The sequence below is a fragment of the Eleginops maclovinus genome, chromosome 3, assembly GCF_036324505.1.
Source record: "Eleginops maclovinus isolate JMC-PN-2008 ecotype Puerto Natales chromosome 3, JC_Emac_rtc_rv5, whole genome shotgun sequence".
NCBI lineage: Eukaryota > Metazoa > Chordata > Actinopteri > Perciformes > Eleginopidae > Eleginops > Eleginops maclovinus.
In genome coordinates this window covers 1418416-1433287 of record NC_086351.1, presented here as the reverse complement: position 1 = coordinate 1433287, position 14872 = coordinate 1418416, and the positions used below count along the sequence as shown (strand labels likewise).

General features: G+C 43.8%; 1 protein-coding gene across 1 annotated transcript in view; it reads left to right on the top strand.

Moving 5' to 3' along the window:
• sh3bp5b (SH3-domain binding protein 5b (BTK-associated)) overlaps positions 1-14685 on the top strand; it is a 28738-nt gene extending 14053 nt beyond the window's left edge. Inside the window, exons 4-9 of the mRNA XM_063880096.1 lie at positions 6810-6974; positions 7509-7639; positions 10959-11001; positions 11729-11951; positions 13417-13773; positions 13963-14685. Coding sequence (XP_063736166.1) covers positions 6810-6974; positions 7509-7639; positions 10959-11001; positions 11729-11951; positions 13417-13773; positions 13963-14222 — 1179 coding nt within the window. The 3' untranslated portion in view covers positions 14223-14685. The remainder of the gene's footprint in view (positions 1-6809; positions 6975-7508; positions 7640-10958; positions 11002-11728; positions 11952-13416; positions 13774-13962) is intronic.
• Positions 14686-14872: the final 187 nt, after the last annotated feature.

Here is a 14872-nt window from a genome sequence, read left to right as displayed (position 1 = left end):
GAGGACTCTTTAAAGTAGAGACACTACATACTGATATACACCTGAACATCAGCAGGAGAGGACTCTTTAAAGTAGAGACACTACATACTGATATACACCTGAACATCAGCAGGAGAGAACTCTTTAAAGTAGAGACTCTACATACTGATATACACCTGAACATCAGCAGGAGAGGACTCTTTAAAGTAGAGACACTACATACTGATATACACCTGAACATCAGCAGGAGAGGACTCTTTAAAGTAGAGACACTACATACTGATATACACCTGAACATCAGCAGGAGAGGACTCTTTAAAGTAAAGACACTACATACTGATATACACCTGAACATCAGCAGGAGAGGACTCTTTAAAGTAGAGACGCTACATACTGATATACACCTGAACATCAGCAGGAGAGGACTCTTTAAAGTACAGACACTACATACTGATATACACCTGAACATCAGCAGGAGAGGACTCTTTAAAGTAGAGACTCTACATACTGATATACACCTGAACATCAGCAGGAGAGGACTCTTTAAAGTAGAGACTCTACATACTGATATACACCTGAACATCAGCAGGAGAGGACTCTTTAAAGTAGAGACTCTACATACTGATATACACCTGAACATCAGCAGGAGAGGACTCTTTAAAGTAGAGACTCTACATACTGATATACACCTGAACATCAGCAGGAGAGACTCTTTAAAGTAGAGACACTACATACTGATATACACCTGAACATCAGCAGGAGCGGACTCTTTAAAGTAGAGACTCTACATACTGATATACACCTGAACATCAGCAGGAGAGAACTCTTTAAAGTAGAGACACTACATACTGATATACACCTGAACATCAGCAGGGGAGGACTCTTTAAAGTAGAGACAAACTTGCAGCTTTCATATAAAGTACCAACGTCTCTGATCGTTAAAATGTAAAAGCTTTAAGCTCCTCTCTTTCTTTCTGTCTGCCGTTCCTAAAAGAGATAAAGGCAGGGTTGCGCTTCTGATGAACACGAGTCGAGGCAGTGGGTCAGGGTGACGAGGCGGAAGAGTTTGCAGAGCGACCGCTCGAGGTCACGTCGCTTGAAAGAAGCACGTTCTTAAAGTGCTGACTCCGCAGGGACAGAGCCGGGCTGCTGTTTCTGTGAAGTGTGTTTTTTATAACGTTATGAAATATGCATCGGGCTCACTATTCATTCCACGTCGCCTCCCAACACTCGAGGCTGGAGGTTGAAATAAGGCAGTCGGGAAACGTGAGTTTGTTTTGCGTCTTTCTGCTCAAAAAGGATGTGAGGAAATTAAAATCCTCGCTGTTTTGATTCACGTTTGAAGCACCTGCTCCAAAAGACCTTCACACGTGTACATACCAGTTAACAAAAGCTGGTTTATATGTTGTAGCTGCACCGCTTGTATATAAAGGGCAGATCAGCAGCTGTAAATACTCTGATTACTCTTCCGGTGTTGCATTAGGACGGAGCGTTGAGATGATAATGCCTCAGTCTCTCCTCCTGAATGTGGAAGAAGCTGATCGAAACGAGCAGCTTCACACGGAGACACTGCAGGTGAGCCGAAGCCTGCTGAGGGAACGAGCTTTGAAAGACAGCTAGACAGATTGAGCTTGAGATAAGAATGCCAATATCTGGATGTGGACGGAAGCAGAAGTGGAATAAATGTGCAGATGATTTTTAAGAGATTTGATGTGGTGATGCGTCTTTGTGGGATTCAAACCGAGGCAGCATGAGCCAGTGGTCTGATTTTGGCAGCATTGTACATCGATGCATTTTCTTGTGAAGAGAGGAAAAGATCCGAGCCAGCGAGCGAAGTGTCAGCTAGCAAGGATGAATTTGCATGCTTTTTTGCATCACTTTGCACTCTATAAACAGGAGGTTAAAGAGGTCCTGTCATGCTTTTAGGGGTTTTCCCTTTCCTGTAGTTTGTATTTAGGTTTTAATGCATGTAAATGGTCTGCATGTAAATGGTCCCCCCCCCCTCGTGTTTGGCAGGCAGGTCACGTCACATCAGACGTTACCCACAGAGGATGCTACTGATGGATCGAGAGCGCGATGGAGGGATTCAGAGCTTTAGAGGCAGAGAGGAAGCTTTAACCACCTGGGAGGCTGTGTTGTGCTTCCTGTGTTGTGATGCCACTGTCAGCTGTTGCATAATGTATCTGTAAGGCTCCACATTGGAGGGGGCAGCCCTGTGTGTGCAGGTTTGCTTTATTACTTTTGCCATGACTCATGGTGTGTGTGTGTGTGTGTGTGTGTGTGTGTGTGTGTGTGTGTGTGTGTGTGTGTGTGTGTGTGTGTGTGTGTGTGTGTGTGTGTGTGTGTGTGTGTGTGTGTGTGTGTGTGTGTGTGTGTGTGTGTGTGTGTGTGTGTGTGTGTGTGTGTGTGTGTGTGTGTGTGTGTGTGTGTGTGTGTGTGTGTGTGTGTTGGACTTCGTGCATAGAAGGACATTTTCTGTTTACATTTTCTTGGATTGACTTCAAAGTTCCCATCACCATTGATATGCATTTTAAAGCTCCTGATACTTCAGGGTCTCCACACATGGACGCTGCGGTGCAAGACCTTCTTACATAACGCCTAAAAGTCGGGACAAATGTGATCTATTACAGCGATAACCTTTAAGAAATGCCTCTTTGTGTGTTTTTTACAAGGTGTTTTATTGCTCTCTCCTTTTCAATGTATTCAAATGATAGGTTTTCCTTCCATGGTGGTAGCTTTCACATTCAGGAATCCGATAAATCCATCTGATCTTTAGTTTGCCATGTTTTTTATGATGGCACTGATGAAGTGCTCCTTGTGTTTTGACATCTCTCTCAAACTCTTTATTTATATTCCTCAACCTGACTATCGCTGCCACTTCTGAACACACAACAGAGTGACGTTCTCCCCAAACCAAGATGATTATTTAGCCTATCAATCCTCTATGGGACCACTTGCTTTTCTCTCCACCTGCACGAATGCCTTCTGAGGTGTTGCTGCTTCAAGCAAAGAAAAACCTGGGTCTAAATCTGGGTTATTTCCACATTTTTTAACCTCCCTCATTTCTATGTAGGCCGGTCCCGTTAGTCCACCTCGCTCCTGGAATAAACAGCGGCGTCTAATGTGCTGAAGGCTGGGGTTAGTGCTGCCGGTAATACACTTTATTGTCCCAGACTGTCCGGATAAAATGAAGAGCCAGACTTGATGGAGGAGCTCAGATAAGAATAATTGGACTCGTGAAATGTTGGCCACATCGGGTCACTTTGATTTACAGATTCTGTCCCCTCAAGAAAACCTTGAACCTCTTCCTTCGTGGTAGACGGACAGATTTATGATTAGTGGATTCCAGTTAGTGTTTATCCTGAAGGTCATGGCTTGAATTGAAGCCTTTCCTCCCTCGATTAATAAAGCAGAAACTACACCTTCATGGCAAAGCATTTCCACCCAAAGTGTAACAGCAAAACACAGGGACAGGACCGGTAAGAGCTCACACAAGGGTTACAGGAATGAAAAAACATCCATCCCTTCCTGCCTTCCAGTTCCCTTTAGTGTCTACTTCCTGTCTCTCTTCCCTTTAGTGTTTACTTCCTGTCTCTGTTCCTGTTAGTGTTTACTTCCTGTCTCTGTTCCTGTTAGTGTTTACTTCCTGTCTCTGTTCCTTTTAGTGTTTACTTCCTGTCTCTGTTCCTGTTAGTGTTTACTCCCTGTCTCTGTTCCTCTTAGTGTTTACTTCCTGTCTCTGTTCCTCTTAGTGTGTACTTCCTGTCTCTCTTCCCTTTAGTGTTTACTTCCTGTCTCTCTTCCTTTTAGTGTCTACTTCCTGTCTCTCTTCCCTTTAGTGTCTACTTCCTGTCTCTCTTCCCTTTAGTGTCTACTTCCTGTCTCTCTTCCCTTTAGTGTCTACTTCCTGTCTCTGTTCCTGTTAGTGTTTACTTCCTGTCTCTGTTCCTGTTAGTGTCTACTTCCTGTCTCTGTTCCTCTTAGTGTTTACTTCCTGTCTCTGTTCCTCTTAGTGTTTACTTCCTGTCTCTGTTCCTCTTAGTGTTTACTTCCTGTCTGTCTTCCCTTTAGTGTGTACTTCCCGTCTCTGTTCCTCTTAGTGTGTACTTCCTGTCTGTCTTCTCTCTTGCTTTCTCTGAAGTCTTTTAACCTCTTTCCTTCTCTTTTGCTAACCGTCAGTGCTGACGTTAAGTTAACCGGACTTCTTCCTGCGGATTGATATGACTGCACATAGTCCCTTGATCCTCCTTAGCAACAGCCTATTCTCCTTAGCAACGGCCTTTTAACAACCTCTGTAATGTCCAAATTGACCAATGAGAATAGAGTATCAAACAAACCGTGTAATTCTGAAAAACGATAGCGTTATTCCATCCTTCTTTTCTTGCCTTTGTCCCTTTTTCCTCGTGTTTCTGTTTTAAGTTAACAAAGCATGTATTCTCTTGAAGAATTGAAGCGCTTGTGGCAACAAATTGCTTTTTCCTCCCGGAGACCGACAGGAGCTCGGTGTCTGAAGTTCTGCATTACTCACACATCAGCTCCCCTCTGGAGGATCGTCCGTCTGAACACTTCATGGGCTGCATGCTGAGTGATTTAAAATATGAAGAAGCTGAGCGAATGAGAGGAAGAGGAGAGGAGAGGATGATTCAGGGAACAGAGACCGGGAGACTTAGCAAGAACCAGATGCAAAAGAGGCAGAAGAGATTAAGTGGGAAACGGAGAGTGACGGATGGAAAGGGGAGAGAAATGTGGATCTGATGGAAGTAGATCTGTTGTTGTGCTTCCTTTATGTACGGTATGAAGAATCAGACATGCTGCATTTGACGGGAGCTTTGATTTTGTGCACTTATGAAACTCCTGAACCGTGAACAAAGACTTACAAAAAATATCCAGTTCAAACTATTTTGCAGTGGTCACCAGATGGAGATACATAAATCATAAAACACATACCTTGATTGTTTTGACAGGGGGTGGGGGGGGGGGGGGGGAGGAAAAGAGTGTTTCTCATGAGCAACGTGACAGAGAATAAGAGGAGGAGGATGGGGGTAGAGAAGGGAAGACAAACTGCAGCACAAACAGAAACCCTGAGTCTGTAGTCATTAGACGGGTGAACAATGTGGAAAACAAACTCCGATATTTTCTCAGATCTTCAGTTTAAAGGCGGGTATCTGCAAACACAGCATACAGCTTGGATTGTATTCTACATGCATATGATTTACTTGCTAATTGCTGCTTTTTTCGTGCCCCATTTTTCTGCACACTTATGCATTTCTTTCTTTTATGTAAGTAGAGTCTGTTGCATTGTTGGAGGGGCCACACATGGAAGGTCATGCAAACTGGGTCAATATTTGACGCTCTGCAGCCAAACTTGCTCTATAATTATGCATTTTTTTAATATAAGTTTCCTTTATTTTAAGCTACAAACTTCCCCATTTAGCTACACGGTAATAGTATTTGTGCAGGCAGCAGCAGCAGCAGCAGCAGCAGCAGCAGCAGCAGCAGCCTGTAGTGTGTAGTGCAGGCTGTCATCGGATTTCAATTGCCAGAAAGTTAGCATGCAAAATTATGTAAGCAAAATCAATGTGCACAATTAGCATGACACAATGCTAACCCTGTAGTGTTTTAGTGTTGTAACACAGGGATCTTAGCCTTTGCAGACCATTTACATGCACAAAAACACGCTACAGGAAAGGGAAAACCCCAGCAGAGCATCAGAGGGCCTCTTTAAAGTCTGGGACTGACTTTAACCCTCCCCTGTCAGTCTTGGCTGTTCTTTGAGTTAAGTGCTAGCGTGACATGCTAGCTGTGGTGTGCCGGATCAGTGCATGCAGCCGAACAACGCCCCTGCAGAGCTGCAAGTGGAGCCTCTTTAACCAGAGATGGAGCTTTGTTGTCTGGAGCAGAAAACAGGCGAATACGAGAGTGTTTCTGCTCCAGGAAGAGGGACAATGAGAAGCTAGGACACACATGGTGCAGGGTCTGCATGTTAGAGGGGTGGAAATAAATGCAGCAGGGGTCTCACACAGAGGACAGTCACCCATGCAACAAGGCGGAGGTTGTTTAGCTTCTTGCTGCGCTGGCATTTTAAAGATCAGGGATAATGACGTTACAGGGAGCACGTGGAGTCTGCAGAGGACACATTCTGAGGCTGCTGATACGAATACTGTGATTTAGGTTTATTTTTTTTACATTTTAAAAAGCTCGTTGTGTTGCATTGACGTTCTAAAACAGTGAGAACACATGCATAGCAGAAACAACACGGAACATGTGGCATTGGATTCAGAGAGAGATACCCTCAAACAAGCAATTAGGAACCTATACGTTCTACGGTGAATGTGCTATTCAACACTCGGATTACCTCTAATATTAGTTCTATATTGACCACAGTTTGATTCCTCAGTCTTAGCTTCATTCAGTATTAGCTTTAGTATTTATAATTTTCCAGTTCCAGTGCAATAACTCACTCCTTTTGTCTTATGGCTTCTTGTCGGATCCTACCTCACCTTGCGTTGTCAAAAAGTCATCTTTGATTCCATTAGTTTTGCTGATGAAGTCATTTTTTGGTATCGAGACAAAAACTGCCTCAGGCGTCAACATCCAGAAGTTTATAGCTGCATCTAAAATAAAAGATCCATAGTTTTTCAAATAGTAAAAGTGGCTCCAGGTAGCTCTCCATTATAAGTAACCGAGAAGGACTTTTTAAAAATGGAACTTTGATTCATAGAAATCCTGCAGGGAACATATCTGGTCTGTGATGCTTTATACCAGAGGGGTCCATGATGATAACACTCCTGGACTGATGTGTCCCTGAATGCCCCTCCCTCTATGTTCAGGCCCAGCTGGAGGCGCAGAGGTCCACTCAGGACTTCCAGAGAGCCACGGAGGTTCTGCGGGCGGCGAAGGAGACGATCTCCCTGGCGGAGCAGCGCCTCCTGGAAGAAGACAACCGGCAGTTTGACTCCGCCTGGCAGGAGATGCTGAACCACGCCACGCAGCGGGTGAGGAAACCAGAGCATCATGTAATATTTAGTTAGCTGATGAAGATTTTAGTTTTTACATGTTCTTTGATACATTTTAATAAATGTGTCTTACATATTTTAATATTTTGTGTTGTATATATTCTCTAATGATTTGAATGTATTATTTTAAATATTTTTTATATTTTGTGGTATTGTTTGTTTATTTGTTGTATTTATTTTAAACAAATCAAATTTTTTATTGCCCTTTTCATAAATTTAAAATTCAACAATTACATTATTTTAGATTTAGCTAGTAGATAAATATTCTTGATGGTTTTAGTTTTATTTTCTATATTTCTTTATTATTTTTTAATAAATATTTTTATTGTATTTATTATTATTATTATTATTAATAATATATTTCTTTATTTCACGTATTCTTTCATATATTTTATGTTTATTTTGTGGTATTTATTCTTACATAATCTCAATGTTTTTTTTATGTGAAGTCAAGGGGACACGATATGTAATCGGATTGATTGGCTGATGCTCAGTTCTGATTGGCTGTCACAGGTGATGGAGGCGGAGCATACCAAGACGAGAAGCGAGCTGGTGCACAAAGAGACGGCGGTCAAATATACGGCGGCCATCAACCGCATGAAGCAGCTGGAGAAAAAACTCAAACGCACCATCAGCAAGTCCAAGTAAGGGTTTGCTGTCCCACTGCCAGCGAACGCATCACGGTTTACTAAGGGCAGCACTTTGAAATCAAGGGAATGAAGTAGAAAAGGTCTTCTGCTTCCACTGGATTTCTTTTAGGACTGTTTTTTTTTACTGGCATGTGTCACAGCAGGGTGCCGAGCTGCAGACCAAAGTCCAGAACAACAACATGACTATTGTCCTGTTCACAATAAAACACACTTTGAAGATGGTAGGATTTCAGAAGTCCAGAAGTTAGACTCAGTCTTTATTGAAGCCCTCTTGTGAAGTGGAACTGTGGGCATTACCTCATGTGGTTTCTAGTTTTCCAAACATCACATCCAGTCGTTCCGCCCTGATGAGTCTGAGCACCTGATCAGTTGTATTAGAGGTTTCTCTTCTCTATTCCCCTGAAAGAAAGTGGTGCTCTCTGAAGCAATGAGAACCACTCAGTCAGGTGTTAAAGGGGAAGTCTAATCTGGACTCTCTCAACGTGATATATCCTGCAGTATCACCAGTTTGGGGAAATGATTTAGCTGCTGGGCCTGAACCTCTGAGTCAGTAATGCTCCAGGGACTTATTCGAGATGAAAACGTAGAAAAAATCGACTCCAGAAATTCCATTCTGCAATATTTCACTATTTCTGAACAAAACTGAGCTGATTCCTCCCACATGTTTCAGATTGTGTGTAGCAAAATTGCCAGAAGAACACAGCTTTGAAATGCAAAACATGTTCAAGTTCTTCACTGATTTGTCACTAAAAGAAAAACATACATTTTGGAAATATTATCAGAAATGAAAACACACTTTAGGTTGGATTGTGTGTGTACAGGAATCCATATGGGTGTTGCAGAAAGACCGTGATCACAGTAAGAGGAAATGTTGGGGATCACATTTAAGAAGTATATAAAGAGGAAGTGGTTCAACTGCAAACAGTTTGCACTGCAGGAGGAAGTATTTATCATATTAAAAATATCTAACTGAGAAGAGTAAAGCCAGGGATGTTAAAGCCCCCCAGTTACATAATCCCCCCCCCCCCCCACCCCCTCACTCCTCCTTCCTAAATCCTCGTGTCAGCCTCCAGCAGTAACCGATGCCTTCCCAGGCAGAAGCGTATATCAGTATGTAGAGTCTCTACTTTAAAGAGTCCTCTCCTGCTGATGTTCAGGTGTATATCAGTATGTAGAGTCTCTACTTTAAAGAGTCCTCTCCTGCTGATGTTCAGGTGTATATCAGTATGTAGTGTCTCTACTTTAAAGAGTCCTCTCCTGCTGATGTTCAGGTGTATATCAGTATGTAGAGTCTCTACTTTAAAGAGTCCTCTCCTGCTGATGTTCAGGTGTATATCAGTATGTAGTGTCTCTACTTTAAAGAGTCCTCTCCTGCTGATGTTCAGGTGTATATCAGTATGTAGTGTCTCTACTTTAAAGAGTCCTCTCCTGCTGAGGTTCAGGTGTATATCAGTATGTAGAGTCTCTACTTTAAAGAGTCCTCTCCTGCTGATGTTCAGGTGTATATCAGTATGTAGAGTCTCTACTTTAAAGAGTCCTCTCCTGCTGATGTTCAGGTGTATATCAGTATGTAGTGTCTCTACTTTAAAGAGTCCTCTCCTGCTGATGTTCAGGTGTATATCAGTATGTAGAGTCTCTACTTTAAAGAGTCCTCTCCTGCTGATGTTCAGGTGTATATCAGTATGTAGAGTCTCTACTTTAAAGAGTCCTCTCCTGCTGATGTTCAGGTGTATATCAGTATGTAGAGTCTCTACTTTAAAGAGTCCTCTCCTGCTGATGTTCAGGTGTATATCAGTATGTAGAGTCTCTACTTTAAAGAGTCCTCTCCTGCTGATGTTCAGGTGTATATCAGTATGTAGAGTCTCTACTTTAAAGAGTCCTCTCCTGCTGATGTTCAGGTGTATATCAGTATGTAGTGTCTCTACTTTAAAGAGTCCTCTCCTGCTGATGTTCAGGTGTATATCAGTATGTAGTGTCTCTACTTTAAAGAGTCCTCTCCTGCTGATGTTCAGGTGTATATCAGTATGTAGTGTCTCTACTTTAAAGAGTCCTCTCCTGCTGATGTTCAGGTGTATATCAGTATGTAGAGTCTCTACTTTAAAGAGTCCTCTCCTGCTGATGTTCAGGTGTATATCAGTATGTAGAGTCTCTACTTTAAAGAGTCCTCTCCTGCTGATGTTCAGGTGTATATCAGTATGTAGAGTCTCTACTTTAAAGAGTCCTCTCCTGCTGATGTTCAGGTGTATATCAGTATGTAGAGTCTCTACTTTAAAGAGTCCTCTCCTGCTGATGTTCAGGTGTATATCAGTATGTAGAGTCTCTACTTTAAAGAGTCCTCTCCTGCTGATGTTCAGGTGTATATCAGTATGTAGCGTCTCTACTTTAAAGAGTCCTCTCCTGCTGGTAGGTGATAGTGGAGTCTCTACTTTAAAGAGTCCTCTCCTGCTGATGTTCAGGTGTATATCAGTATGTAGCGTCTCTACTTTAAAGAGTCCTCTCCTGCTGATGTTCAGGTGTATATCAGTATGTCGAGTCTCTACTTTAAAGAGTCCTCTCCTGCTGATGTTCAGGTGTATATCAGTATGTAGTGTCTCTACTTTAAAGAGTCCTCTCCTGCTGATGTTCAGGTGTATATCAGTATGTAGAGTCTCTACTTTAAAGAGTCCTCTCCTGCTGATGTTCAGGTGTATATCAGTATGTAGAGTCTCTACTTTAAAGAGTCCTCTCCTGCTGATGTTCAGGTGTATATCAGTATGTAGAGTCTCTACTTTAAAGAGTCCTCTCCTGCTGATGTTCAGGTGTATATCAGTATGTAGTGTCTCTACTTTAAAGAGTCCTCTCCTGCTGATGTTCAGGTGTATATCAGTATGTAGTCTCTACTTTAAAGAGTCCTCTCCTGCTGATGTTCAGGTGTATATCAGTATGTAGTGTCTCTACTTTAAAGAGTCCTCTCCTGCTGATGTTCAGGTGTATATCAGTATGTAGTGTCTCTACTTTAAAGAGTCCTCTCCTGCTGATGTTGTATTTATTTTTGCACTTTTTTTAAGCTTAAAGTTAAAGCTTTACTTTCAGAGCGTTGTCTTTGCTCTCCGGTGAGTTTCCAGCTGCAACTCGCTGTGTGTTTCCTCAGCAGGGTGTTAATCCTCTCTGCATCACATCCCGTCACCCCCTCTCCCTCTCTTCCTGCCCCTCCCCCTCCTCCTCTTCCTCCAGTTTACCATGTGGATGCCGTGGGTACTGCGTGTTGTTTTTCTGGGTTACTTTGTCTCTCTCCTCTAACCGTCTCCTCCTCTTCCTCCCTGTTCCCCTGCAGGCCTTACTTTGAGATGAAGGCGAAGTGCTACCTGCAGCTGGAGGTACGTGATGCTGTGTTTTACTTACCCCCCCCCTCGTTCATCTCTGTGCAGATGTCTATGTAGCTGCGTTGAGCTCGACCAGGGGTCAGCTGAACACTCAGCTGGATCATGTTAAGATGTTTCTCCATAGATACCGTGCTAAACTAAAATCGAAGCAGTGATGCATTTAAAATTAGATCAGGCTGATAACAAAGCCATGGCTCATTTTTCGTCTGAGGTCAGGTTGTGTGTGTGCAGTGCTACTCGGTGTGTGTTATCTGATTACACAATAAGTAACAAAGGCCAGTTTTCATAAGAGACTTAAATGAAAAACTCCGACAAACATCTGTCTCCTAGAAAAATGTCTCCCTGAGTTGCTGCACATCCCCGTGGAGTCTCAGTGTCTGAACACATCCTCTACTCAATCCACTCAACTTTTGTACACAAGTCAAGACCTTCCCAGTTCTGGCCCGTTGTAGAAATCCAGAGTCAACTTTTCGGTGATATTTGTTTGACTCTGGATTCACAGTTACAGGATGGTAATGGAAACCCAATCAGTTGATTCCTCCATGAAGGACAAATGCTCTTGCTTAAAGCTGGTCTACTCGAATGCTACTGCTTTTTAAAATCACAATCATTTTGGATCAGCTGGACCCTCTACGTCTCTGTTTGAGTCTGTCGATGCAGAATGAGAGTATCTGATCTCTGTTGGTGTTGTATTCATCTCCTTCATCCTCTCCCTCCTCAGACCCTGAAGAGGAACGTGGACGAGCGGCAGGCCAAGCTGTCCCAGGCCAAAGGCGAGTACAAGACGGCGCTCAGGAACCTGGAGAAGATCTCCGACGAGATCCACGAGCGGCGGAGGAGCTCCACCATAGGGCCCCGGGGCCGCGGCGTGGGGGCCGAGGGCGACTCCAGCGTCTCCGGGGACGACATCTCCAACTTCAAGATGGAGTCGGACGGGATTTCCAGTGAGTGCAGCTCGCTCATTTTACCACAGCTCCTGACTGGTATCTAATGGGATCAATGGGTGACTTACAGTCCAGTTTCCAGCAATCTGAACCAGGAAATGTTGAGGACCCCAAAGTGTTATGATAGAAATGTATAGTAGGGGTCTCCAGCACATAGAAACTGCAGGATACTAACCTGCAGATGTTAAGCAATTAGCATGAGTTGCATTTATTAGCATTATTAGCATCATAGCCAATGCAGGCAATAGTTGAAAATAGACAATTCTGAAGTGGTTTTGGGGGTCTTTGAGGATGCTCAATCCATTTCTGACATTTTTAGGGTAGAAAATGGCAGTTTTAACCAGAAAGTGGACAGATGTGTTCTCTCTGTCAGCTGGTTTTTGACTACCATGAGTTGTGTGGCGACCATTGGATATAGAGAGCTGAAATTATTATCTCTACTGTGGACAGTTTTTCTCAAATAAATAAGCCATCAGTGCAATCCAGAGGATCCAGAGTCTACTAAATCTTAAAAAGTAATCAAAATCAGCCCACAGAGAGTACAACAATTGCTATTGTCTGGGTTAAACTGCCTTTTTTTGATCCTGAAAAGGTCAGAAATGAACTCCGCATCCTCAATATCCTCCAAAACCACTCCTAAACTGTCCATTTTTAAACTATTGACTGCATAGACTCTAATAGTGATTAATGCAACTCATGCTAATTGTCTAAATTGCCCAACATATGCAGCTTAGCATCCTGCAGTTTCTATGTGCTGGGGGACCCCTACTATACATTTCGAACATAAAACTGAGAGGTCACGCAGACTATAATACTAAGATAAGCACTCCGCTGTTCCTCGTCTAAAAAGCTCTTCTGACACGGAGCCGGTCTCTGGAGGAGCCGTGCTGACGTCAGAGTTCAGGCTGGAGAAAACACACATAACTCATCGGTTCTCAAGAACTCCTCTCTCTTGATTCTTGGAAAGTGTTAAAGAGGACTTCAGAGAAAAGAGAAACGACGGCCGAGCAGAGATAATCGAGTTTCAATTGATTCACTTTGAGTCTGCTTTCAAAAGAGAAGAGTCTCAAACAAACACACACACACACACACACACACACACACACACACACACACACACACACACACACACACACACACACACACACACACACACACACACACACACACACACACACACACACACACACATAAAGTATATGAACACAGTATTGAATCGTTGCTCAGTTTAGGATGCATCATTTGGATTTAATCTCAGGATTGATTGCTGCATAATCTAAGCTTGTTAAATCATGAGACCCTGCAAGAGGTCCTATTCAGAGTCAGCGTTATGGTACGATTCAAACATCCTTAATCACAGATGTGAAAAATGAGTCCATACACCCCAAAAGACCTGGAGCTGTTAATGTGACAATAAAGCTTTTGAATCTTGACTCCCCTTCCTCCCTCCTCCTCCCCCCTGCAGTGGCGTCGGTGTGTTTCGAAGACGAGGCGTCCGGCGGCAGCGCCATCATGTCGGAGGAAGACTCGGAGACTCGCTCCACCTGCAGCCTTGGCTCGACTCCCAGCAGCCCCCAGGAGCTGCTGTCACCCTGCCCCTTCGCCAGCTCCTCCTCTTCCTCCTCCTCAGTTTCCGCCTCTCCATCACCCACTCCCTCCTCTTCCTCATCCTCCTCCTCATCCCCATCCTCCATGTCCCGGCCCTGCAGTCTGGACCTCCCCAGCACCGTGTCGCTGTCGGACTTCGGCCTCATCTCTCCGGTGCTCGGGCCGCGCAGCGAGTGCAGCGGAGCGTCGTCGCCCGAGTGCGACCTGGAGAGAGGTGGGTGACGGGGGAAACAGACATGTGTGTGTGTCTGTGTGTGTGTCTGTGTGTGTGGATAGTTTGAGTTGTCAGTGTCTACCAGGAGGAATCAAAAATGTATCTTAATGCATCAAAGCTTAATAATAAATGACCTTAATGCTGATGGAGTAACCACTAATGATCCACCGTCCTCCTCCGGTGCTGCAGGCGACCGAGCTGAAGGTGCAGAGGGGGATCTGGACAACGCTCCGGCCTCCAACAACAACAGCAGCAGCAGCAGCAGCTCCACCTCCAGCAGCAGCCCCACCTCCAGCAGCAGCTCCACCTCCAGCACCAAGAGGAGCTTCAGCCTGGAGGCGCGCTTCAGCTTCCTGAACCTCCGCCGCCCGCGCTCCGACAACGCCAAAACCTCGGACAACTGTTCCAAGAAAGCCGAGCAGACCGCGGTGTCCGTCAAAGGAGTCTGAAGGATTTCTTGAGCCAAACTCTGAAAAAACTGAGCCACGACATTTAGAGACTCCAGTGAGAGAGAGACGCTGAAGGTCCTGGAAGGTGTAAATAAGGTTTCCTGTTCGTCACGGCGGCGATGTCACTCCCATTCGCTTCATGAAGGACGATGCACATTTGGACTCTCACGCCTGAGACCGTCGACGATGTGTCGGTGACGGCAGAGAGACACGTCTTTATTCATGTTGTTATTTTATTGTTATTTGTTCAAAAAAAGGAAATGTACTTTAGCTGCCTGACCTTTGACTTGGGGATCATTTTAAAAAGTGCTTTATCCATTAAATAATTGGTCTAACTGTTAAAGGAAATTGAGAATTTGTTACTGTTGAATGGCACTTGGCATACTGTAAACCATGCAGAGGAAAGGAAATGAAGTCACATGTGGAGATGTTCAATAAATAACTGGTGTTTTCAAATGCTAAACGCTCCTGTAGTAAATGTAAGGGTATGTTGTATTTACTGAAGTTACTTATCGACTGCAGATATTCAGGGTTTGGCACGATAAACGGGATTATCATGGTGGTATTTACTTTCATTATGCCATCATGAGTAGTTTGATATACTGATTAACTCTTCAGGTGTTTAAATGGTTTACTAATACATCTTCTAA